General features: G+C 46.1%; 1 protein-coding gene across 1 annotated transcript; it reads right to left on the bottom strand.

Annotated features, from left to right (window-relative positions):
- Positions 1-19,870: 19,870 nt before the first annotated feature.
- LOC149127231 (uncharacterized) lies at positions 19,871-26,999 on the bottom strand. Its single transcript, XM_089331382.1, is given in 4 exon segments — positions 19,871-21,432; positions 21,434-22,489; positions 22,491-23,149; positions 23,152-26,999. Coding segments are annotated over 4 exon segments (4,395 nt in total). The 5' UTR covers positions 24,416-26,999; the 3' UTR covers positions 19,871-20,016.
- Positions 27,000-27,656: the final 657 nt, after the last annotated feature.

Here is a 27,656-nt window from a genome sequence, read left to right on the forward strand (position 1 = left end):
GGACAGATTTCTCCCCTTTTCTTCTTCTGACCTTGGGAAGGCTTCTACCACAACTTTAATCATGTCAGTTAGAAACAATTTTAGGCCAGCACCGTGGCTCACTAGGCTAATCCTCCACTTGTGGTGCTGGTACTCTGGGTTCTAGTCCTGGTTGGGGTGCCGGTTCTGTCCCGGTTGCTCTTCTTCCAGTCCAGCTCTCTACTGTGGCCCGGGAAGACAGGGGAGGATGGCCCAAGTGCTTGGGCCCTGCACCCGTATGGGAGACCAGGAGGAAGCACCGGGCTATAGACACCATTTGGGGGGTGAACCAACAGAAGGAAGACCTTTCTGTCTCTCTCTCTAACTCTGCCTGTCCCCCCAAAAAAAGGAAGAAAGAAATAATTTTAATTAAGACAAAGGCCTCTGCCACAGATTAAAGGTTTCTCTCTCTCTCTCTCTCTCTTCCCCTTAGTCTGACTTTCAAATAAATAAACTAAATAAGTAAGTAAAAAGAACTTCATATAAAATAAGTGGTTCATTTGAACAGAAGAGTGATGCATTGTTACAGAAATCTGAGGTGGGAAGACTCCCTTTGTTTAAACAGACACCAGGGACAGTGGAGGATTGAAGCAGTTTATTACACCAGCGGACTCAGCTGGAATCATTTCCTGAGAACTGAGCAACAATCCCAAGTTTCTTACAATATTTGTAGGTTCATCAGCATCACACCCTAGCTGTAACAGCATTGGTGGGTTTAAATTGCAGCCTACGTGACTTAGGACCACACTCCAATGGTCGGTGGGCCTGGTATGTTTGTAAAAGAGATACCAGGGGCAGATATATTAGGACAGATTTATGACTGGAGTTACTGAAGCAGACCTTAGGGCTTCTTCCCTCCCTAGACAAGATCACAGTGAGCAGCTGCTTCCCTAGTTAATTGTGAGCAGCCACTTTTCAAGGTCTGTGTTGGGAGGAGGGGTCTGCTTTTCTTTTTCTCTGGTTGTGGCCATATTTCCTCTACAGCATGTGTCCAGAAGTACTTAATGCCAATGTACTGTACACATAAAGAGGTTTAGAACGGTACAGCTTATATTATGTGCATTTCATCCCTATTAAGAAAATAAAATAGGGGGCTGGCATTGTGGCATAGCAGGTAAAGCCGCAGCCTGTGACACTAGCATCCCATATGGGCACCGGTTTGAGTCTTGGCTGTTCCACTTCTGATCCATATCTCTGCTGAAGCACCTGGGAAAGCAGTAGAAGATGGCCCAACTGCTTGGGCTCCTACCACCCATGTCAGAGACCCAGAAAAAGCTCCTGGCTTCTGGTTTCAGCCTGGCCCAGCTCTGGCCATTGTGGCCATTTGGGGAGTGAATCAGCAGATGGAGACACTAACTCTCTCTCTCTGTTTTCCTCTCTGTAACACTGTCTTTCAGGTAAAATGGAATAAATTTCTAAAATTAAAATGAAAAAATTATATGTATTCTTTTACCAAAATAAAATAAATAAAATGGTAAAATTTTATGTTATGTATATTTTACTACCCCCTCCCCAGTCTTTCTCAGAGCTGGTCCTGAAATAATCCCATATGTGAGGAAAGGAGACCCTTCTCTCCTGAAGTGAGAACTAGCCAAGCTGATCACACTATGGCCACACAGCCCAGCTTTGCCACACACACCTGCATGATCTACCACCCAGAGGGAGTTCTTTCCCACCTAGCCCACTTGTTCTCCCTCCACTCCCCCACTGCCCTATTTCTTATACAACTCAGTCCCCACTCCTCCAAACCACTGTCTGTGACAGGTCTATTTACTGTCTCTGTAATCTTTCCTTTTCAATGATGTCATTTATATTGGATTGCACAGTGTGTAGCCTCCTCAGACTTCTTTCCTTTCTTTAAAAAAATCTACTCATTTATTGAAAGGCAGAGAGAGAGAGAGAGAGAGAGAGAGAGAGAGAGAGAGAATGAATCATCTACTGGTTCCTTCCCCAAATGCTGGCCAGGGCTGGGCCAGTCTGAAGCCAGGAGAGAAGAACTCAATCCAGGTCTCACATGTGAGTGACAGGGCCCAAGGACTTAAGCCATCACCTGCGGATTCCCCAGGTGTGTGTTAGCAGGAAGCTGGAATCAGGAGTGGAGTGGGATTCAGATCCTAGGCACTCTGATACGGGATGGGGGTGCCCAAGTGGCATCGTAGCTGCTATGCCAGACAATGGCTTGATATGTCAGTTCTTGAACTTTGTAATTGTGAGTCTTATGTCGTCTATTCTAGATTTAGAAAACTCGTCAGTCCTTTTCTGGGAAGTTGGTTGGGATTCCACAGAATCTACAGAACAAATTGGAAAGAATTGTCATCTAATAACAATGAGTACACTGCTCCGGGACAAAGAAATGCCCCATTACAGTGTCTTCCAATGCCTCTCCACTATGTTCAAAGGTTTCTGAGTGCACACTTGTACAGACTGTGTGAGGTTTATTCTTAAGGACCCCAGTGTTGGGGTGCTAGTGTAAGTGCTGTTGTTTATTTCAAATTCCAGCCGTTCCTCTGAGACACAGGAAATCACCGACTTTGGTCTGTTGGTTACCTGCTTTGCTTCTTGTTATCCCCCTCCGTTTTGGTCTGTTGGTTACCTGCTTTGCTTCTTGTCACCCCCCTCTGTTTCGGTCTGTTGGTTACCTGCTTTGCTTCTTGTCACCCCCTCTGTTCCGGTCTGTTGGTTACCTGCTTTGCTTCTTGTCACCCCCCTCTGTTTCGGTCTGTTGGTTACCTGCTTTGCTTCTTGTCACCCCCCTCTGTTTCTGTCTGTTGGTTACCTGCTTTGCTTCTTGTCACCCCTCTCTGTTCCGGTCTGTTGGTTACCTGCTTTGCTTCTTGTCACCCCCTCTGTTCCGGTCTGTTGGTTACCTGCTTTGCTTCTTGTCATCCCCCTCTGTTTTGGTCTGTGATCTGTTGCTGTGACTGAATACCTGCGGCTGGTAATTCATAAAGAAGAGAAACTTGGTTTTCACACTTCTGGAGGCCCGGAGGCCCGAGGTACGGGGTGACGTCTGGGGGCTCTGCAGCGTCTGAGCCAGCCGGGCCAGGGGGCCAGGGCACCAGCGAGGGTCTCCGCCTCGCGACCGCCGTGAGCCTCCCCGACGCCCTCAGGAGGCGCCCCCTCTGCGCACCTGCGCACGGCTTTGGGGACTACGTTTCCAACACAGGGACCCCGCGCGGCAAACGCTCAGCCATGGCCCCCCCCCCCCCCCCCCCGGCATCCCTGTCAGGGCTCGCGATGGGGGGTCCGTTCCAGTGTGAATGTCCGGGCTCGCCGGGAGGGGGCGCACTTCCCCGCGACCGTGCAGCGCCCGGCGTGCTGTGCGCGCCTGTGGCCGGCAGGGGGCGTGCGGGGCGCGGCTGTGCGTGGTTGGGGACTCTGAGGGGCACTTTGTCTTCCCGCTGTGGGGAGACTCCGCTGCGGCCTGAGGAAAAGGTGAGGCGGCAGCGGGTCTGTGCTGTCCTTGGGGCGCCGGCCCGGGGCCTGGGGTCTCCTCACAGGCGGAGTCGTCGTGCCCACCCCGACCCTGGCGAGTGGTGTCTGAGGGGCTGAGGCGCCGCGACGCTCCCCTGCCGCCCCTGCCGAGCGCCGGCGCAGGCCCGGGCCCTGGCCTCGGCCTGGGAGACCCGGATGCGGCTCCCGGGCCCTGGCCCCCACCTGGGGAGACCCGGATGCGACTCCCGGGCCCTGGCCCCTGCCCCGGCCTGGGAGACCCAGATGCGGCTCCCGGGCCCTGGCCCCGGCCAGGGGAGCCCCGGATGTGGCCCCTGGGCTCTGGCTTCGGCCTGGGAGACCTGGATGCGGCTCCCGGCCCTGGCCCTGGCCTGGGAGACCCGGATGCGGTTCCCGGGCTCTGGCCCCGACCTGGGGAGCCCCGGATGTGGCCCCTGGGCTCTGGCTTCGGCCTGGGAGCCCCGGATGTGGCCCCTGGGCTCTGGCTTCGGCCTGGGAGACCCGGATGTAGCTCCTGGGCTCTGGCCTCGACCTGGGAGACCCGGATGTAGCTCCCGGGCTCTGGCTTCGGCCTGGCCAGCGCTGGCCGTTGAGGGCATCTGGGGAGTGAAGCAGCGGATGGAAGATCTCTCTCTCCATCTCTCTCTCTCTCTCTCTCTCTCTCTCTCTCTCTCTCTCTCTCTCTCTCTCTCTGTCACTCTTTCTTTCAAACAAATCCTCAGGGGTGCAAAGCCCCGAGGAAAAGTCGATATGTAAGACTTGCTTTTGCCCGAACGAGCTCAGCGAGGCCTGTGAAGGTCGCCGCGCGGCTGAGCGGCTCCTGCTGGTGCTGGCCAGCCGTGTCCGGTCAGCCGTGTCTGGTCAGCCTGCCAGTGACCGGCCTCCCTGTGTCCGCCCTCGGGATCGTGCCGGGAAGTCCCCTGCAGAAAGTCGCCGCCTATTGTTTTCTGTGCCTTTTGAAAAGAAAAGTTCAGTTTGTGGAAGGCCACTGCCCCCAGCCAGGAGTCCCTGTGCCCGGGGTCTCTGCCCGCCGGCGGCTCCGAGCGTCCGTCCAAGCTTTTCCGTACCAGTTCTTCTTTCTTTTTTCAAATTTTGAAAGCGTTAGAGAGAGGGGTCTTCCATCACTGGTTCACTTTCCAGATGGCCACAGTGGCCAGGGCTGTGCCAGGCTGCAGCCCGGATCCGGGACTTCTCCCAGGTCTCCCACGTGGGTGCAGGGACCCAGCACGTGGGCCGTCCTCTGCCACTTTCCCAGGGCGTTAGCAGGGATGTGGGTTGGAAGTGGAGCCACCGGCCCGAGCCAGCACCCACATGGAATGCAGTGGGTAGCTTAATCCTCTGAGGCACATGGCCCCTCTTTCTATTTTAAGAGTGCATTTTGCTTCTGTGTGTTTTTACTGGTAAATTGCGTATTTCCAGTTTAATGCTGTAGGTTTCTGTCATTTGATGTTTAATTTCTTCCATTTTAAAATAAATCATTAATCCTATTTATTTTTACTAATTTTTCACCAACAGTATCTTTTTCAAATATTTATTTATTTGAAAGTCAGAGTTAAAGGCAGACAGAGAGAGAAAGAGATCGAGAGAGAGATCTTCCATCTGCTAGTTCTCTCCTCAAATGGCTGCAATGGTCAGAGCTGGGCTGATCTGAAGCCAGGAGTCAGGAGCTTCTTCCAGGTCTCCCACGTGGAAACAGGAGCCCAAAGACTTGGACCATCTTCCACTGCTTTCCCAGGCACAGTAGTAGGGAGCTGGATTGGAAGTGGAGCAGCTGGTCACCTTTTCCTGCTACACCACAGCACCAGCCCCATCAACAGTATCTTAAGAGTATGTGTCTTATCCCAGTGCCGCTACTTACTAGGCTAATTCTCCACCTGTGGCGCTGGTACTCTGGGTTCTAGTCTTGGTTGGGGTGCCGGTTCTGTCCCAGTTGCTCCTCTTCCAGTCCAGCTCTCTGCTGTGGCCCAGGAAGGCAGTGGAGGATGGCCCAAGTGATTGGCCCCTGCAACCATATGGGTGACCAGGAGGAAGCACCTGGCTCCTGGCTTCAGATTGGCACAGCCCGCCGGCCGTAGCGGCCATTTGGGGGGTGAACCAAGGGAAAGGAAGACCTTTCTCTCTGTCTCTCACTGTTTAACTCTGCCTGTCAAAAAAAAAAAGTATATGTCTTAGCTTATCTTGGTTTTCATTGAGGGAATTGTCATAATTGACACTTTTAAGTGAGCTAGTTAATAAGATGCCTTTGGTAGGACTCAATTGTCATTGATGCTGTTAGAAATTATCTACATACAAACATACACAGCAGGACCTCTTCCAAATTTGGATGATATTGTTCCAAGAAAAATTTCTGAATCATTTTCATTTATTTATCTATTTATTTGAAAGGCAGAGTTACAGAGAGGCAGAAGCAGCTGGAACTTGACTCAATGCCCATATGGGCTTTACCCACTACCCACAGTGCTGGTTCCTTGAATCATTTTTTAAAAGATATTGTTTTTATTTATTTGAGGGTAGAGTTAAAGTCAGAGAGAGGGAGAGACAGAGAAAGGTCTTCCATCTGCTGATTCACTCCCCAAAATGGCCACAATGGCCGCAAGCTAGGCCTATCAGAGGCCGGGAGCCAGGAGCTTCTTCCGGGTCTCCCATGTGGGAACAGGAGCCGAGGACTTGGGCCATCTTGTACTGCTTTCCCAGGCCATAGCAGAGATCCAGATCAGGAAAGGAGCATCCAGGACACGAACCGGCGCCCATATAGGATGCCAACTCTACAGACAGCGGCTTTCCCTGCTACACCACAGCACTGGCCTCTTTGAATCAGTTTTAAAAGCTGGAAGCAGGATGATGGTATTTTTAATGCCAACAATTAATATTGCTTGTTGCCTAAAACCATTTATAAGTACATATACTTTAACCATGTATTAAAATGTTGTTATATTTGAATTAATGGAAGCAGAACTTTGCCATATAGAGATTGTGAGCTGAACAAAGTGCACACAATCATTTTGAGAAAGAGACATGATGACTTCTACCTGCTATGTGTCTGGCCAGGAGTGTTTTATGTCAGTATCACATGTTTCTAATTTATTAATAATTTTCTAAGGTATTATATTCATTTTTCTTAATTTTCAAGAGAGTCAATAAAAGTTGTACATCTCCTCCCTCTCTTATTCCCACTCTTATATTTAACAGGGATCACTTTTCAGTTAAGTTTCAACACTTAAGAATAATTGTGTGTTAATTACAGAGTTCAACCAATAGTACTAGAACAAAAAAAAAATACTAAAATGGATAAAGTATTACATTGCTTATCAACAGTCAGGACAAGAGCTGATCAAGTCACTGTTTCTCATAGTGTCCATTTCACTTCAACAGGTTTCCCCTTTGGTGCTCAGTTAGTTGTCACCAATCAGGGAGAACATATGATATTTGTCCCTTTGGGATTGGCTTAATTCACTCAGCATAATGTTTTCCAGATTCCTCCATCTTGTTGCAAGTGACCTGGTTTCATTGTTTTTGACTGCTGTATAGTATTCTATAGAGTACATGTCCCATAATTTCTTTATCCAGTCTACTGTTGATGGGCATTTGGGTTGGTTCCAGGTCTTAGCTATTGTAAATTGAGCTGCAATAAACATTAATGTGCAGACCACTTTTTTGTTTGCCAATTTAATTTCCTTTGGGTAAATTCCAAGGAGTGGGATGGCTGGGTTGTATGGCAGGGTTATATTCAGGTTTCTGAGGAATCTCCAGACTGACTTCCATAGTGGCTTAACCAGTTTGCATTCCCACCAACAGTTGGTTAGTGTCCCTTTTCCCCCACATCCTCTCCAGCATCTGTTGTTGGTAGTATTCTGAATGTGAGCCATTCTAACTGGGGTGAGGTGAAACCTCATTGTGGTTTTCATTTGCATTTCCTGATTGCTAGTGATCTTGAACATTTTTTCATGTGCCTGTTGGCCATTTGGATTTCCTCGTTTTGAAAAATGTCTATTGAGGTCCTTGGCCCATCTCTTAAGTGGGTTGATTGTTTTGTTGTGGAGTTTCTTGATTTCTTTGTAGATTCTGGTTATCAACCCTTTATCTGTTGCATAGTTCGCAAATATTTTTTCCCATTCTGTTGGTTGCCTCTTCACTTTCCTGACTGTTTCTTTCGAAGTACAGAAACTTCTCAGTTTGATGCCATCCCAAATGTTAATTTTGGCTTTGACTGCCTGTGCTTCTGGGGTATTTTCCAAAAAGTGTTTTTTCAGAGATGAGGTGAAAGAAACATGCTTCTTTGGCTGGAGTAAGTGGCCACCCTCTCCTCTGCTAGCTCTCTGGGCTGGACTCAAAGGAAGTGTGGTCTGAAAGGCTCTCCCTCTGACACAAATGGCATGGGCTGCCACAGAACGCTCTTACCTCGCACTTCAGAGCTGCCATCTCCTCCAGCTTCCGGCTGTGGGGGTTGTGTGTGATGTCTGTGCTTGTTGCTACGCACCCGCAACTTCCACATTGCTTCATAGCATTTTCCTTCTGCAGCATTTCCACCACAAACTTCCTTCCAACTCTCCCTGGGAATGTACTTCCTCTGTTTGTCTTCTACTATTTTCCCTTGATCAAAAATAGCACATCTTTTCCCTATTCATCCATCTTAGAATCTCCCCTATGACACACTGTTCCGTTTGATAAATTAGTTGGAGAAATTCGATTTTACCAGAAAGTTTCATAAGTAATGGAGTATTACATTCTAGCGAAAAGTTTAGACATGGGATCCTTAAACTTTAGAGAATCAGTGAGATTGCAACTCATAAATGTTATCCATAGCCAGAGACAAAATTAGAGGGCTACAAGTCCTAGCATTTCTGTGGCCTGTTTAACTTTGGTTGCTTCATTTAGCAACCTGTGCCTGGGCAAGAGAGGAAAACACCAAATATATTTACCTCACCCTAGTTAAAAATATATTTGTCTGCTTTGTCTCTAATTACTCAAATGTGTTCTCTTACACAGGTATGATATTTTTCCGAATGATTTGTTAGCATATTTTTATATTTCTTTCCTCTCAAGGTCTCCAAAAATGAACTAGTTGATAACAGTCTCTTATGTTCAGCTTATTATCCGATTTGAAAGGGATGAGGAGCTTTGTCAAAGGTGTCAAAGATGGCCAGCAGGGGGCACCAGACCATCCACCTGTGCAAATCCTGCTCTACTTTTTTCCCAAAAGTCAACGTCTCAAATAGCCAGCTTGAGTGGAGGTTACAGCCAAATAGAATGGCTTGCTCCCAAAGATTTGTGAGTTTCATAATTTCTTCATGAGATCATCTGAAGTCTAGCGTACTTCTTGGTATTTTTGTCATTCATGTCCCAAGGATGTTCCCCTGCTGACAATATCAGTTTTGAGAAAGAAGAGTTCAGGAAAGAAAAAGGCCAAGTAGATAACCCTGAATTTCCTGAAGCTGCTTTCACAATCACTTTATGTTTTTTAGGTAAGATTTATTTATTTATTTAAAAGGAAGAGTTACTGAGAGAAAGGGAGAAAGAGAGATCTTCCATCTGCTGATTTACTCCCCAAATGGTTGCAATGGCCAGGGTCAGGCTGAAGCCAGGAGCTTCATCTGGGTATCCTACATATGTGAAGGGGCCTAAGTACTTAGGCCTTCCTCTGCTGCTGTCACTGATGGATTATCAGGTTGTTAGATCACAAGTGGAGCACCCAGGTTTGAACCATTATCCATATAGGATTTTGGTGTGCAGGTGGGGTCTTAACCTGATATACCAAAACACCATTCCCTGCTGTTAATTTCCTATCTGCTTGCCCTCTAACATAAGTGGGAATTGGCAAGATTGCTATTGTCACTGCAATTCTCGGCGTGAGTGTGAGCATGTGTGTGCAGGTATTTTATTCAAGACCCAAGTAGTGTTGATATTCATCATGCCCTGTCATTTCTGGTTTGCTTTAGTAACAACATCTCACTCTTAAATTGATTTTACTAAACAAGATATTGATAAAACAGGATGGAGAGAAAGAGGGCATGGAGAGACCTGCTTGGTGGTGAAACTGGTATTCTTCTTCTCCTGGAACTTTGTGTGAAATGGGAACTTCAGCACAAAGTCGCATAAACACAGGCAGGGAGGTGAAAGGGCAGTTAGTTGGTGTGGTCACCATAGATACTTCTCAAGGGTAAAGAGGATCAGGGCAGGACTTTCTAATGTGGCAGGGACAGGGAAGCAGCCTGCTTGCTTGGATCTAGTGGGATTTTGGAAGTATTATGAAGAAATGGTGTGGCTTCAGTCTGCTATAAGGCTCTTGAGATAAGACTCTCCACATGCCAGTATATGGAGAAATAGGGAGTAGACACTGTTAGTTGCTATTTTACTGGAGCATAGACTACTTCAACCAAACAGATACCTAATGTAGCTATATGTTTTAGGGAATCTTGGCTAGGTGCTCTATGTGTGTGCACACCGAGTCTTATGGAGCCATTCTGTGACCTTGCAAGCTCATCCATACTGAAGACAGCTCGAACACTGGCTGGAGTTTCCAGGCGGAGGCTCCCAGATTCCTTTTGCCCAGGCTTACATCTACCTTCTATAATTCTAGCTCTTACTGTTCCAAAGGGCGGTAATGAGGCAGCTTCCCTGGGCCTTTGATTCCATGTTGGTCTGTATTCATTTGCCATGATAACAAAGTAGTACCAGAGATAGTAGCTTAAAAACAGAAACTGATTTTGCCCAGAAATCCAAGATCAGGGTTTTAGCAGGGCTAGTTGCTGCTGAAGGCTCTTAGAAAAAGGTCTGTATCAAGCCTCTTTCCTTGTCCTGCAGTTGGCCATCTCCCTATGTCTCCACATGGGCTTCCTTCTATGCAAATCTCTGAATCCAAATCTCCTCCTTTAATAAGAACATTCATGTTACAATCGGGCTTACCTTAACTTATAAATAATTGCATTTGCAATGACTCTGTTTTCAATTACAGTGACATTCAGAGGCCTGGATGGTTAGGACATCAACATAGGAATTTGCTGTTGGGCACAACTCAGCCAGTAATGTTCCATGAAAGAAACCATCTAAAAGGAAAAAAAAAAAAAGACCAAAAGAAGACTTCTAAGAGGGGAAGAGATCTACCTTCTGACATTAGCTACAAGTTTGTAAGTTCTCTTTCTCTCATGCAAGGCTCTACCCCAAGTCACACTGTTATACACCCTGGTGGGAAGTGGGCTAAAAGAGGGAGCTACTCACCAGCCTGTGGCTTGAGTATGACTCTGTTACAGGTGAGGATGCTCCCTGACCCCATTTATTTCTTAGAAAGCAAGAATGTGAGCCTCATTCATCAAGCAAATATAGATTAGATGCCCACTACATACCCAGTCCTTCTCCATAAAAAATGCTTGCCCTAATGGAACTTGCCTTCTGGTGGCAGAAGGCAGAAATAAACAATAAACATAATAAACAAATGATAGATTAATAGGGGCAAAAAGAGGAGAGTGTATGGAATGTGCAGTTGTAAGACCAACCTGAGAGGGTCAGATGTGAGCAAAAACTTGAAGGTGAGAGGGAGTTGGTCTTGTGTGTTCTGCCGGGGCATGGGAGGAGCCTTTGCCAGTTGCGACAGATAGCAGCAGCTTCAGGAGGCCTCTGGCCAGAGGGAAGGGAGGTGCAGGACAGGAGGTCAGAAATGTGATGGGAGAAGGGTCACAGCCATCCTTGTGGACTTGAATTAGCTGGGTGTGTGGGAGCAGGGTTGTGAGCTGAGCAGCAGCACTTGTGTGACGTGCTTGTGGAGGCTCACCTTGGGTGGTCTGGAGGAGACTCCAGATGGCGAGGGTGAACGCAAGAGAACAGTTGAGAGGCGGCTGCAGCATTGCAGAGGAGAGGTGCCATAGCTCGGTGCCAAATGGCAGCAGTGGAGGTGGTTCTTTGCTTGACCCAGTCATCCTTGCTGCAGTTTCTTACTTCCAAGGCATTGAGCCAAAATTGCCTGACTGCATCCTCCTTCAGAATGCCTTGTTCTGGCCCTCAACAAGATCTGATTTGTACCATCTAAAGCGAGTCATTGTGGTTTTCCCTTCTAGTCACTGCCGAAGAGCCATCTGTCCTTTCCAAAGCTGAAGTTGTGCCAGGGGTAGCATTCTTTTTACAGTATTGTAGGAGTACTTAAGGGAATCCCATTTCATTCGTAACCTAAGCTAAGGCAGTTGTGAGCTCCTGGACTAACCCAGTAATACTGTTTTGTTTTGCTGTTGTCAGCCATCTTGTCACATACAACTTTGCTGTAGCCACTATTCTTAATGCATGGCTCTTGAGCTATGGACAAGAAAGTTTCCATTGTGCACATGTCTGCTGCTGCAGCAGCTCTTGGTCTCCCCATTGTGTGGGATCTTCTGTTGGAACAACAAAAATTAGTTTTCTCACAGTTCTAGAGGCTGGAAGCTGAGACTGTGGTGTGAGCAGGTCTGGTTCCTTCTAAGGCCTTTCTCCTTGACTAGCAGGTGGCTGTCTTCTCCCTGAGTCCTCACCTGGCTTCCCCTCTGTGTGACTGGGTTCTAACCTCCTCTCATAAGGATACCAGTTATTTGGATTAGGTCCACCAAATTACCTGCCTTTAATTTAATTACTTCTTTCAAAAGCCTTATCTCCATGTAGTCACATTCTGAAGTGTACCAGGGCATGTGAATTTAGGGGTGTGGTTTCCAGCCTGGAACAGGACTGTTTGTGCTCAATTTCTTTTCACTGCGCCAACACAATCAGGTACTGGTGTTTTCTCTGTAGCATAGTTGTATCAATCATTTCTATTTTCCTAAGGTTTCATTTCTTGAGGTTGAAATTGTGCCATTTGATTTGAACACCAGTTTGTGAATTAAAAAAAATGCTCTATTCCCAATTATTGACATGGGTTGTGTTGTCAATTTAACACAATCCTAAAATAGAATTCCAAAACTCAATTTGGAAAATGATAGCATCTTTAAAATAAATTTACAGCTTCTACAAAGAAGTGGTCAGGAGAGCAGAGAGCTAGTCTGCCTAGGTTACCATCTCAGCTATTGTAATCTCTAGCTGTTTAATCTGATGTAAATCACTTAAGTCTGCATTTCATTGAGTTTTCTTGTCTGGAAATGTGTATAATCACAGTTCTTACTTGGTAGAGTTATAATAAGAATTTAAGATGTTCATCTATGTGAAGAACATAAAAGAGGGTGTGGCACACAGAAAGTGTTAGATAAATGTTTGATTGTTACTCCAAGGGCAACTGCTTCAAATGAGGACACTCATTTGAATGAATTAGATATGGTGAGTTTATTAAAATATACCTGCTAATTTGTGTGAACAGTTTATGGGTTTCCTAGGATGCAGCATACTTTGATCTGAGAGGATAGTCAATATTTGTCATGGACAACCTGTAATTTTAAAGAAATACTGAGGTTTATTTTAGTCCCTGAAGCACATGGGACTCTTGTTTATCAGCACTGAAGTGGTCTAATTTGGTAGTATTATTTGAGGACCACAGTGTGATTGCAGTAGCATCGGGTGTGTGCGGACAGTTAATATGTTACAATTTGTTCCTTAAGCCAGCTCCCCATTCCAATAAGAACAGATCCCATGTTATCTATACAGTATATTATAGTTCTGTGTAAAATTTTGTTTGTAGCCGGCGCCGTGGCTCAATAGGCTAATCCTCCACCTTGCGGCGCCGGCACACCGGGTTCTAGTCCCGGTTGGGGCGCCGGATTCTGTCCTGGTTGCCCCTCTTCCAGGCCAGCTCTCTGCTATGGCCAGGGAGTGCAGTGGAGGATGGCCCAGGTGCTTGGGCCCTGCACCCCATGGGAGACCAGGAGAAGCACCTGGCTCCTGGCTCCTGCCATTGGATCAGCGCGGTGCGCCGGCTGCAGCGGCGGCCATTGGAGGGTGATCCAACAGCAAAAGGAAGACCTTTCTCTCTGTCTCTCTCTCTCACTGTCCACTCTGCCTGTCCAAAAAAAAAAAAAATTTTGTTTGTGAGCATTCTACTCTATATATGGCTTGAAAGCCATTAGAGACATCCAGGAGATTATTAATATTCTTCTATCCCACCACTGGTTTAATTCAAAGGACTTGCTGCCTATCCGCCTTCATTTTTTTTTTAAGATTTTTATTTATTTATTTGAAAGTCAGAGTTATACAGAGAGAGGAGAGGCAGAGAGAGAGAGAGAGAGGTTTTCTATCTGATGGTTCATTCCCCAAATGGCCGCAACCACCGGCCGATCTGAAGCCAGGAGCCAGGAGCTTCTTCTGGGTCTCACACACGGGTGCAGGGCCCAAGGACTTGGGTCATCTTCCACTGCCTTCTCAGGCCACAGGAGAGCTGGATCGGAAGTGGAGCAGCCGGGTCTTGAACCAACTCCCATATGGGATGCCGGCACTTCAAGCCAGGGTGTTAACCAACCGTGCCACAGTGCCAGCCCCATTGCCTTCATTGTTAATGCATAAACTGGTCTCTGTGTACAACTGGAACCACTTATTTAAAATACACTATTAATTGCTCATCTAAGTGCTACTATGTGGTGAACCATTTATTAATAACACTTTAGCTGAATGGTCTCCCATGGGCATAGCAAGGTGAAGTGAATTCATGCTCAAGGAAGGTTTTCATTTTGGGCAGTGGACATCAGCAGTGCAAAGCTGTGAGACTCGTAGTACCAAAGGAAGAATTAGTTCAAGCCCGTGTTTGGCACCTCTGCCCCTCTCTGTCCAACTTTGGTTTGCTATGTCCCACTCTCCCTGATAGTATGACATTCAGATTTATCTTTTCTTAAAAGATGCACGGTGACAACTAACTGAGCACCTAAAAGGAAACCTGTTGAAGTGAAATGGACACTATGAGAAACAGTGACTTGATCAGCCCTTGTCCTGACTATTGAGAACAACTTACTACTTTATTCCTTTTAGTATTTTTTTGTTCTACTTAATATCATTGGTTGAACTCCTTAATTAACACACAATTATTCTTAGGTGTTTAAATTTAACTGAAAAGTGATCCCTGTTAAATATAAGAGTGGGAATAAGAGAGAGAGGAGATGTACAGTTTGACATATACTCAATCGGACTTGCCCCAAATGATAGAGTTAGAAACATACCAGGGGATTCCAATTCAATCCCATCAAGGTGGCATGTACCAATGCCATCTCACTAGCCCCGGTGATCAATTTCTGTTCACAATTGATCATAATGATAGGACTAAGAGCCAAAGGGAGCACATAAAAAGGACTAGTGTCTGCAAATACTGATAGAATTAAAAGGAGAGAACAATCCAACATGGGAAGCGAGATACACAGCAGACTCATAGAATGGCAGATGTCCTAAACAGCACTCTGGCCTCAGAATCAGCCCTTAAGGCATTCGGATCTGGCTAAAAAGCCCATGAGAGTATTTCAGGCATGGAAAGCCAAGACACTGTGGCAAAAAAAAAAAAAAGCCTAAATGAAAGATCTCTGTGAGATCCCAGCAGAAAGAACTGGGCCATCAAAGAAGGAGGTAACTTTCTCTGAAGGGAGGAGAGAACTTCCACTTTGACTATGACCTTGTCTAAATAAGATCGGAGTTGGCGAACTCAAGAGGCTTCCATAGCCTTGGCAGCTCAAGACAAGAGCCTAGGGTGATTACTGACGTTATAAATAAGAGTGTCAATTTGTAAAGTCAACAACAGGAGTCACTGTGCACTTACTCCTCATGTAGGATCTCTGTCCTTAATGTGTTGTACATTGTGATTTAATTCTATAACTAGTGCTCAAACAGTACTTTACACTTTGTGTTTCTGTGTGGGTGCAAACTGTTGAAATCTTTACTTAATATATGCTAAATTGATCTTCTGTATATAAAGGTAATTGAAAATGAATCTTGATGTGAATGGGATGGGAGAGGGAGTGGGAGATGGGAGGGTGGTTATGGGGGGAAAAAGCTGGTATAATCCAAAAGTTGTACTTTGGAAATTTATATTTATTAATAAAAGTTAAAAAAATGCAGTCTCCAAACAGCCATTGTCTATACTTCACTAGGCAGGTTTCCAAATGTTATTTTCTTTTTTTTTTGCATTTAAATTATTTTGTTTATTTTTATTTTATTTTTTTTAACTTTTATTTAATGAATATAAATTTCCAAAGTACAGAATATGCATTACAATGGCTTCCTCCCCATAACGTCCCTCATAACGTAATGAATGTGAATTTACAAAATGCAACTTTTGTATTATTGTGGCTTCCCCCCCACAACCTCCCTCCCTCCCACAGCCCTCCCCTCTCCCACTCCCTCTCCCATCCTGCCCTTCATCGAGTTTCATTTTGAATTACCTTCATATACAGAAGATCAAGTTAGTATATACTAAGCAAAGATTTCAACAGGCTGCACTCGCACAAGGTATAGGGTATTGTTCGGCTAGTAGTGTTGTCTTTAAGTTTCATAGTAAAACACATTAAGGACAGAGATCCTACGTGGAGAGCCTGTACCCAGTGACTCCCGTTGTTAATTTAACAATTGGCACTCTTATTTATGACATCAGCAATCACCCTGGGCTCTTGCCATGAGCTGTCTAGGCTATGGAAGCCCCTTGAGTTCACCAGCTCTGAACTTGTTTAGTCAAGGACATATCACAGTGGAGGTTCCTTCCTCCCTTCAGAGAAAGGTGCCTCCCTCCTTGATGGCCTGTTCTTCCGCTGGGGTCTTGTTCACCAGGATCTTTCATTTAGGTTGTTTTTGCCACTGTGTCATGGCTTTCCATGCCTGTGAGACTCTCATGGGCCTTTTAGCCAGATCTGAATGCCCCAAGGGTTGATTCTGAGGCCCGAGTGCTGTTTGGGGCGTTTGCCATTCTATGAGTCTGCTGTGTGTCCTGCTTCCCCTGCAGGATCATTCTCTCCCCTTTAATTATATCCTAAATTGTTTGTATACACTGGTCTTATTTGTGAAATCTCTTCGACACTTACCCTATCTTTTTGATCGGTTATGTACTTATACTTATCACTTTACCAAGTGCGCTGGCATTGGTACCTGACTCCTTGGTAAGATTGAGTTGAAATCCCCTGGCACATTTCTATTTCCACCATTGGAGGTAAGTCCAAGTGAGCATGTGCCAACCTATATGTCTCCTCCCTCTCTTATTCCCACTCCTATATTTAACAGATATCACTTTTCTGTTAATTTTAAATGCCTAAGAATGATTGTGTATTGATTACAGAGTTAAACCAGTGGTATTAAGTAGAACAAACAGAGCAACAACAACGACAACAAAATACTAAAAGGAATAAAATAGTAAGCTGTTCCTCAACAGTCTAGACAAGGGCTGATCATGTCATTGTCTCTCATAGTGTCCATTTCACTTCAATGGGTTTCCTTTTAGATGCTCGTTTAGTTGCCATCAATCAGGGAGAACATAAGATATTTGTCCCTTTTGGACTGGCTTATTTCACTCAGCATATTTTCCAGATTCCTCCATTTTGTTGTAAATCCCCGGATTTCATTGTTTTTTTACTGCTGTGTAGTGTTCCGTAGAGTACATATCCCATAGTTTCTTTATTCAGTCATCCGTTGATGGACATTTAGGTTGCTTCCATGTTTTAGCTATTGTGAATTGAGCTGCAACAAATATTGAGGTGCAAATGGCTCTTTTTTTTTTCTCCCCTTTAATTCCATTTGGGTAAATTCCAAGGAGTGGGATGGCTGGGTTGTATGGTAGGGTTATATTCAGGTTTCTGAGGACTCTCCAAACTGTCTTCCATAGTGGCTATACCAGTTTGCATTCCCACCAACAGTGGGTTAGTGTCCCCTTTTCTCCACATCCTCACCAGCATCTGTTGTTGGTTGATTTCTGTATGTAAACCAACCTAACCGAATGAGGTGAAACCTCATTGTGATTTTGATCTGCATTTCCCTGATGGCTAGGGATCCTGAGCATTTTTCCATGTGTCTGTTGGCCATCCAAATGTTATTTTCAAATGGTGCTGTGGAGCACATCAGTTTTTGTTGGACTGAGACTCCTGAATGCAGAAGAATCTGATGCCACCTTCCCTGTCCTGTTGTCTATGCTCGCATCCTTTCAACTCCTCCAGAAGTAGGTCTAATGTGGGACTGACTGAAGATTGTAAAACTGCACCAATTTCCAGGCTTTTGGAATTCAAGCAGCTTTGTTTACATTCATAAATCACAAATTAGTGGAGGTGATAACATCCAAAGAGAGTTCTTACAGTTGGAGAACAGTGAAAATCAGTGACGTTGCATTGACACATTGCATTCTGTGCTATGGATGCTTCACCTGACACCCTGGTAGCCCTGCTCACACATGCCCCAGACCTTGACCTTTGCTTTCTCTGGCTGTTTTGTAAGCAACCACTCCTTTTCGCAATCCTGTACCATCTCCTTGTGTTTCTAGCACGAGTAAGTGGCTGATGCAAGGTCCACAGCTTTATACTCTAAGTTCCTAACTAAGCTGGGTGCCCACTAGATATTGCAAGAAGGAGTGAGTCCATAAATGCATGAAGAAATGAGAAGCTCTAGGGCAGATTTTCTCGCTGCTCTTTAGGGCCATCATAACCAAGAGACCTGCTCTCACCTTTCCTCTCCTACTCTTCTCACTCTCTTCAAGCTCTGCTGCAAGGGCATGCCTTGTTTTTGTCAGACTAGACTTTGTTCTGCCAAATCATCTCTCACAGCATTGCCCAATTAACTTATCCCCAAATAGAAATGTGTTTGTTTTCATATCACTGTTCTGCACAAAAACCAAATAAATTTCCATTGACTTATGGGATAAGCCTCAAAATTCTTTAGCATGATATCTAATACTGACTGGACCTTGTCCTTGAAATTCCTTCAACTTATTTTCATTGCGAATATTAAAAACATATTGAAACATGTAACAGATGCTCACTTACCCACCATTGTGGATAAAAAATAGTAGCATTGAGCCGGCGCCGTGGCTCAATAGGCTAATCCTCCACCTTGCGGCGCCGGCACACCGGGTTCTAGTCCCGGTCGGGGCGCCGGATTCTGTCCCGGTTGCCCCTCTTCCAGGCCAGCTCTCTGCTATGGCCAGGGAGTGCAGTGGAGGATGGCCCAGGTGCTTGGGCCCTGCACCCCATGGGAGACCAGGAAAAGCACCTGGCTCCTGGCTCCTGCCAGGATCAGCGCGGTGCGCCGGCTGCAGCGGCGGCCATTGGAGGGTGAACCAACGGCAAAGGAAGACCTTTCTCTCTCTGTCTCTCTCTCTCTCACTGTCCACTCTGCCTGTCAAAAAAAAAAAAAAAATAGTAGCATTTCCCCAGTATTTACTTCATTTTTGACTAAAGAAGAAAACACTGCAAATAATGTTGATGAGCTCCAGCTACTGGTAAAGATCTTAGGCTTGACCAAATGTGATTTGCTTTGTTTTCTGTTTTGCTTCATTCATGCTGCTGTAACAAAGGACTAAGATTGGGGGGTTTATAAACAACAGAAGTTTCACTGTTTTTGAAGTCTCAGGTCAGGTTGCCAGCAGGGCCGGGTTCTGGTGAAAGCTGTCTTCTTGACTGCTAACTTCTTAATGTGCCCTCACATGGTAGAAAGAGCACTGGAGAGCTCCCTGGAGATTGTGTTTTAAGGGCACTAATCCCATTCTTGAGGACTGTATCCTCATTATCCAGTAACCTTCCAAAGGTACCACACCAAAATATTGTATGACTCGAGGTGAGGATTCCAACATATGAAATTTCAGGGCATACCAGAATTCAAGCAATCATACATACCTTCTCTAATAGATTTATAATAAACTTAGAATTACTTTTCAGTAAAAATAAGAAATTCTGCCTTAGATTTTAAAATATAAAATTCATTGGACGATTTGTTCCTTGGGTCTGATTTTATTTACAAAAAATTGATGTAGATTATCTGGGGTGAATAGTATGGTTGATGTATGTCCGTGTACACTCACGTGAATGTGTGTGTATGGGGGGAGGTGCATATTTGTTTACAGAGAATTAAAGCAAATCTACCCAGTCACACAAAAGTCCATTCTAGACTAGAATGATGGGTGACTGTATCAAAAACCTCAGCTTGACACAGTTTTATTCCTTTATTGGACTAGACACACATACATACACACACACATGGACACACACCTGATAGTTTGCAGAGAGAAGGAACCTTCCTTTCATTCATTATGTTTCTTCGTCTCTATGAGTTAACTAAAGCAAAGGTAGTTATGAGATAATTGAGATGGAAGAAACAGTTGGAAATAAGTGGGATATCTGGAGGTTGCTAGATATTAGATTATATCCAGCAAAGACTGCAAGTGTGTACACTGCAATTCCAGGTTGATCTCCCTGGAACCTTGTTCCTTCCGGCAGCTTGAGGTGCCCCGCATTGACTTTAGCGCAGGGAACGCAGGACTCGGTGACCTGTTGAACTAGAGAGTTAAGCCTTGGGATAAAGTAAGGTTGATCTTTTTGTTGCAGCAGCATTTTTAGTTTTTTATGTCCTAAATGAGTCCACTTATGGAGTTGAGTTATTAGTTCACGGGCCATTTTGTGGGGCAGGACAACTTTGTCCTGGAATGTCCAAACTCCCTTTTGTTCATCGTAATCCGCCCCCAAGCCGCTGGATTTCATCCAAATCTTGATCTAAATGGGGGAAGGGGAGGTCCCTGTGGTCTGGCGTATGGTGGGCCACCGCAGTACTCAGGTGTAGAGTCTGCGGGCCTACCACAGCCGTTCTGGCAACCTCGTCCGCCATTTTGTTTCCTCTTGTTATAGGGTCACTTCCCCGCTGGTGTCCAGGACAGTGAATTATGTTCAACTTTTTAGGTAGGAAAAGCGCCTGTAAGAGGTCTAAAATTTCAGTCTTGTTTTTTGTGTCTTTTCCTGCTGAGGTTAAGAGGCCTCTTCTTCGGTAAATTTCTCCATGTATATGGGCAGTAGCGAATGCATAGCATCTATCAGTATAGATGTTAACTTTTTTTCCGCTAGCTTGTTTAAGGGCCTGTGTGAGGGCCACAAGCTCGGCTTTCTGAGCCGAGGTTCCCGCAGGCAAGGCGCTTGCCCATATTATGGAGTGTCCATCCACCACGGCCGCCCCCGCCCTCCGCTCACCGTTTTGTAGAAAACTGCTCCCATTGGTGTACCAGGTGTGTTCCGCGTCCGGTAACGACCGGTCCATCAGGTCCTCCCGGGTGCCATGGGCCTCAACCAGGATTTGGTGACAGTCATGAGGTACCCAGGCACCGGGCTCCATATCTGGGAGCAGGGTAGCCGGGTTCAGGGGGGTGGCAGGTCCGAACTGAATCCGCTCCAGGTTGAGCAACATAGCTTGGTAGTGAGTCACTCAGGCATTGGAGAGCCACCTATCTGGCGGCAGCCGGATGATGGTGTCAATGGCATGGGGGGCCACCACGGTGAGGGATTATCCTAGAGTCAGTTTATCTGCGTCTTTGACAAGGACTGCTACTGCGGCCACCATGCGCAGACACAGGGGCCAAGCAGCCACCACATTATCCAATTTTTTTGAAAAGTAAGCCACCGGCTTTTTCCAAGGTCCCAGTTTCTGAACCAGGACGCCCTTCACTATTCCCCTTCGTTCATCAACGTACAATGTAAAGGGCTTAGTCACATTGGGGAGGCTTAGGGCAGGGGCTGACAATAGAGCCCTTTTGATTTGATCAAACGCCATTTGATGTTCTTTTTCCCATATAAAGGGGGCATTGGGTTTAGTGAGGGGGTACAGAGGTGCTGCTAATTCTGCAAATCCTGGTATCCATAGTTGGCAGAAGCCTGCGCTGCTGTGAAATTCTCGCATTTGTCAGGCGCTCTTGGGCAGTGGAATTAGGGCAACTGTCTGTTTCCGGCCCTCTGTTAGCCACCACTGACCACCTTCTAGCAGGTATCCCAGGTAGGTGACCTATCTTTTGCACACTTGCACCTTTTTCATGGAGGCTCTGTATCCCAATTCCCCCAATTTTTTTAGCAGGGACCCCGTACCTTTTTGACAGTCCTGGTTCGGTTTCTGCCACCAAAAGCAGGTCGTCCACATATTGAAGGGGGACTATGCTGGGGTTATTGACTCGGAAGTCTGCCAGATCCTGGTGCAGGGCCTCATCGAACAGGGTAGGCGAATTTTTAAACCCCTGTGGCAATCTCGTCCAAGTGAGTTGTCCAGAAAGTCCGGCCTCCGGGTCTTTCCACTTGAAGGCGAACAGGGGTTGACTTTGAGGACTCAGTCTTAAACAAAAGAACGCATCTTTAAGGTCTAGTACCGTATACCATTGATGGCTTGGTGGTAGGGCACTTAGCAGGTTGTAAGGATTGGGCACAATAGGGTGCAGGTCTCCCGTTCTTCGGTTAACTTCCCGTAGGTCCTGCACTGGCCTGTAGTCCCCCGTGCCTGGCTTTTTTACTGGGAGGAGGTGGGTATTCCAAGGCGAGCAGCACGGTTTTAAGATGCCCAACTGCAACAGTCTGTCTATATGGGGCCTGATGCCCTCCTTGGCCTCTTTGCTCATAGGATACTGCCGGATTGACACTGGGGTGGCCAAGGGTTTTAAGCCAATTATTAGGGGCGGTTGGTTGACAGCCAATCCTACTCTGGCTGTTTCTGCCCAAGCTTGGGGAAAGTCCATTAACCACTTGGGGTCTAGAGAGGTTGTATTAGCTGGGGTTTTTTCGAGCAATCGATGTTCATCCTCTAGGCGTATTGTCAGTATTTGAAGGGGCTGCCCTTCCGGGCCAGTGGCTGAAATCCTCTTATCATGAAAGTGAATTTGGGCCCCCACTTTTGAAAGCAAATCCCGGCCCAATAGGGCATATGGGCAATCTGGCACCAGTAGGAACGAGTGAGTCACCTGTCCAGTGTTCAAATGGACCTTTCATTCAGTTGTCCACCTGTACAATTTTCCCCCAGTAGCTCCCTGGACCCAAGAAGTTTTAGAATTCAGAGGCCCCCTGGCCTCGGTCAGCACCGAATGTTGTGCTCCTGTATCTACCAGGAAGGTCACCGGGTACCCCCCTACGTCAAGAGTTACCCTGGGCTCGGGGGGGGGGGGGCTCCTGGCCCTGACTTTCCTAGTTGTTTTCCCCCAAGGGCAGGACTGTAACTGTCTTTTTCTTAGTTTCCTGAGACAGCTTAGGGCAGTCCTTAACACAGTGTCCCTTTTCTTTGCAGTAGGCACATTGGTCTCGTTCTACTCGGGACCTTCTCTTGTCTCCCAGGGTCTTATTCTGTCCTGGCCTACCTTGCCCTGCACCCTGCACTACCGTGGCCAAAATTTTGGTTAATTCTCGATTCCGCTTTTTGTCCCGGATGTCCTCCCTCCGCTCTTGCTCTTTGCATAATCTTTCTTCCTTTTCCTCCTGTGTTTCCCTTTTATTGAAAATTTTATCTGCCTCCTTTAGTAGGTCCTGTAATGTATACCCTTGCAGCCCATCCAGTCGTTGTAATTTGTTTCGGATATCGGGAGCCGACTGTCCAATAAACGACATAATTACATCCGACTGGCATTCGGCGGCCAAAGGGTCAAAAGGGGTATACATGTGATAACCTTCCATTAAACGTTCTAAGAACCCTGCCGGCGTCTCTTCCTGACCCTGGATAATCGCACGTACCTTGGCCAAATTGGTGGGGCACTTCCCTGCCCCTTTGAGACCCGCTAACAGAGTCTGGCGATAGAGATGGAGTCGCTCCCTACCAGCCACGGTGTTGTAGTCCCACTCCGGGCAGTCAGAGGGAAGACGTCTGCGATCTCATTAGGCAGTTGGGTCGGCCTGCCATCTGCTCCCAGCACATTTTTACGAGCCTCTAATATGACTTGCTGTTTTTCCTCCTTGAGGAGGGCCTGTAGAAGTTGCTGACAATCATCCCATGTGGGTTGGTGAGTGAGTAGAATGGATTCAATTAATCCGGTCAAAGCTTGGGGATCTTGGGAAAAGGAGGGATTGTGGGTCTTCCAGTTGTATAGGTCGGAGGCGGACAACGGCCAATACTGAATCTGGCCAGCCACTGACCTTAAAGGAAATGCTTGAGAGGACCAGACACGCTCCGGGCCACTGGCACATTCCCTCCACAGCCACAGGCGAGTAGAGGGTGGGGAGGAGGAAGGCTCTAACCCTCCCATTTCGGTGGAGTCAGGGGAGAGTGGCTCAGGGTCCTGGGGTTCCTGAACCAACTGTGGTGGGACCCGAGGAGGGTACAGAGGAGGAGGGTCTGGAAGTAGAAGATTTTCCTGAGTGTCTGGGAGAACTGGTGGAGTTTTAGGCATAGGCTTAGGTGGTTCATTCAGGGGAAGAAGGGAAGAAGAAGTGAGTGGCGCCGAAGGTAAAGGCATGAGTGGGGTTGAAGAAGGCCTGGGGCCTGGTTTTGGGGTCTGTGCCCCTAAAGAGGAAAGGGAAGGCTTAACACATGTTGGAGGATCTCGGGAGAGACTCTCCCAGGTGACAATATAGGGCACTTTGTCCGGATGTCCATGCGGTCCCGGTTGGAAAACCTTCTCTTTGACCTGTAAGATAGTAGTAAGGTTAAAAGTGCCGTCCCGCGGCCATCCAACCTCAAGGGAGGGCCACTCAGAGGTACAGAAAGCCAGCCACTTTTTCTTGCACACTTCCACTGACTGGTTATGTGCCCGTTTCGTGACCTCTTTCCAATGTCCTAAAGTCAGACTTAAAGGAGTAGTTAGTTGTTGACCCATGGGTAAAACAATTGAATTGACAACGTACAGGACACTGACTAGACAGACGAACAGAACAAACCACACAAGCCGCGTGGCAACTGATTGGCAACAAACCGAAAGTACGAATCGAGAGGGGAGCGGCCGACCATGGCCGGGTTCCCCGGGGAGGAGAGAGACCTGATCTCTCTCCCTCCCCCACAAAACTCTTGGAGTGTCCTCCAGAGCGGGACCAGGGGTCTCAGGGCACGTCTGCCTCCCCCGCTGACCCAAGCAAAACAAGCCCTGTACAGGTACAGTTTTTCGAAACACTGAAGACATACACACACACAACAGCAACACAAAATGAAAACTGAGCTAGCTCTTACCTCCGGCCGAACCTGGAATTGAGTCTGGGGGCGCACCAATCCCGGACGAGTCCCCAAAATGTTAGACCCTTGGAGTGAGGATGCTAACGTCGAGAGGCACACCCCAAAGACTCAGACTCCAGACCAGCTGATGCAAAAGCAAGAGGATTTATTCGGCGTCTGTGCAGACAGGCCTCCTGAACTTGGGAGTCCAGAGAGTGCCCCCAGCACAAAGCCACATGGTTTATATACCCGCAGCAACCAATCAAAAGCACTATAGAGTCCATGTACACAGCAGTCCAATCCGCGAGCTGATCATGTGAAGGGCATGCATCTTCTATCCAATCAACTACAGGATCACATGGGAGGCATGCACCTCGTCGCCATTTTGTTGTTTACTTCTTTAGTAGTTCCTTTCCCTGCCAGCACCATCTTGTTCACCCTGAGGGGGACGACGTCTCGCTCCCTTTGTTCCCCTGGTGGGAGAGCGGCGTCCTGCTTCCCACACCATTATTTGAGTATTAGGAGGCATACAAACTGGGTTAGGTCTTAGCACAGCCAGGCACAAGTGTCGCAGCTAGCTAAGCATAGGGTCCCTTATTTTTATAGCTGCACCTAGTTTTAGCTTTGGGGGAAAAAGTTTAGGGCTGTAATTTTTAAACTTTAATTTTTTATTTGGGGCAAAGGTAACTTCTTGTTTTTAATGGTATTGGCTTAGGTCACTCCATCTTGGTTTGATTTTAAAGGTTCTTCACTTTGGAAAAGGCACCTGAACAATAAACAATTCCTGGGCAGTCTACTCTCTTTCAAACAGTGAACTAATACAATTTGCATGTGCAAGATGCACACAAAGGAGAGAACTCTTAAGATTGTTTCAGGCTGCACTATGAAACTTTCTCCCCTTGTTTTCTCCTTTGTGTTTCATTACTGTACTAACTTTGTGGATGATATTAAAATTCTGCACAATGTGAACAGGAAAAACTATAAACTGTTTTGCATGGGCCAGTTTTTCATGACAAATGAATTTTAGCTTTAAACACGTATACATGTTCAATGTTTGTGAGTTGTGTTCCTAAGGAAGGTCTGTTTTGGTGCATTGTCCCAGAGAAGCAGGAGCAGTCAGTGTCAGGCTGTTGGATCTGAATTACTGTAGCAGTGACAGTGTGCTTCTTACGTAAAATTTATATTTAACCACAAGAGAAAAGTGTGTCACTGGGGAAAAATGCATATAACTATGTGTTTGCATATATAACTTTATTCTGTAGATTAGACTTTATATAATTTGTTTATTTAGTTTTTCAGTTTAGGGCAAAAGGAGAAAAATGAAGCTTGAGAATTTGCAATAGATTTTATTTTTGCTGCCTCTTTACTAGGTGTTAACTGAGGAATCAAACATATCAGGACTGATTCATATGTACTTTGAGCAGGTACTATCAAAATAAGCATTTGTTATTCACAACAAAGAGGAGTTTGAAAGATTACATTTTCAGATTCAGCTTCTCTCTGTGATGTTTAATTGTTGTAGTAACTTAAATTGGAAGAATCTCTTAGAATAGGAGAAATATTGTTCCCTGGTGATGGACTTCATCCTAAGTAAGAATGTTATGGAGAATAAAAATTGACTTCCTTTACTCCACCATTAAGATTGAGACTATTAAATTTCCATGTGAAATATAACTTTTAAGAATTTAACAGAGTCTTACAGGAAAACAAAAATTTGCTTGGTAATTAATGTTGTCATCTATCAAAAAAAATTGATGTATCTAAAGGACACTGCACTGGTACATTGAGAATTGATTCACTGCTCTAATCTACATTTTCTAACGACAGTGACTTCAATAATCATACCGTATTAGTGAGTATTTCAGTTTACCCTTGCCTACTGTAGTGTTTATTGCAAATCCTAAGGATTTTGTAAAGATTTTATTTTATACCAAAAACGTCAAACGCTGTGCTTTAAGAATATCCATGTTTATAAAGTGTCCACGTTTCCGGTAATACAATGCCTACCATCTTATGGTAGTTGATTTATTTTTTATTTATTACGTATATTTTTGGTATCATGGGTGCTTGAAACAATGATAAAAGCTGTTAGTGTATTCTGAAGCAAGTGCTCTACTAGCCTTTTCCTCTTTCTATCTTTAAAACACATTATTCTCAAAATAGGCACAGATTATTTCCAGAGCAATCTTGCCTTTCAATTTATCAGTCTGTTCTCGCTTCCCTTTTGTCACCCAAATAGGGCTTTTCCTTAGAAAGTAGTGAGTGGTCTACGTTAATCCTCCACCTGTGGCTGCGGCGCTGGCACCCCAGGTTCTAGTCCCGGTTGGGGCGCCGGATTCTGTCCCAGTTGTTCCTCTTCCCATCCAGCTCTCTGCTGTGGCCCAGGAGTGCAGTGGAGGATGGCCCAGGTCCTTGGGCCTTCCACTGCATGGGAGACCAAGAGAAGCACCTGGCTCCTGGCTTTGGATCAGGGCAGCGTGCCGGCTACAATGCCGTAGTGGCCACTTGGGGGGTGAACCAATGGAAAAATGGAAGACTTTTCTCTCTGTCTCTCTCTCTCTCACTGTCTAACTCTGCCTGTCCAAAAAAAAAAAGTAGTGAGTTGTTTTAAATACATGTTTAAAAAATGACCATTGGATAACTGTTCTTTAAGATATAAAAATAAAATATTTGTGCTTTTTTCATTTTTAAATTTTAATATATAACACATCGGCGCTGGAAGGGGAGCAGACCTGCGTGGAGAGCGTGGGAGCCCACAGTTCGGGACGTCAGCGGCAGACTCAACACACCAGCGCTGGAACGCGAGGTGAGCCGAACCTCAATAACCCGAGACACCGGCAGGCAAGCGGAGAGAGGAGACTAGAGGGAACGACCCCCGGGGCGGGGGGGACTTCACCAAGCTAACTGGAAGAGAGAGAGAGGGAAAAAAAAAAAAAAAAAAAGGTGACTGGTATGGACACGGGTTTCTCTCTCTCCGCTCACCTCTCAAGGGCGAGCAAGACAAAGAGCAGGCGCCATCTTGGACATACGTCATAAGCAGAGCGACCTCAGGTCTGCACCGGCCCTGAGCCTAGCAGTAAAACCTGACTCTGGGTGGGGCGAATTAACAGGAGATTAGGACTTAGTAAATTTATGGTGCTACTGAACTGAGACTGTGAAAAAAGAGACGGTGGGGGAGAGAACTCACGGAATTCACGTGAGCACTCTCCAGA

Source organism: Oryctolagus cuniculus, chromosome 4 (genome assembly GCF_051225735.1).
Source record: "Oryctolagus cuniculus isolate XC-2025 breed Fujian yellow rabbit chromosome 4, ASM5122573v1, whole genome shotgun sequence".
In the NCBI taxonomy this organism is placed as follows: Eukaryota; Metazoa; Chordata; class Mammalia; order Lagomorpha; family Leporidae; genus Oryctolagus; species Oryctolagus cuniculus.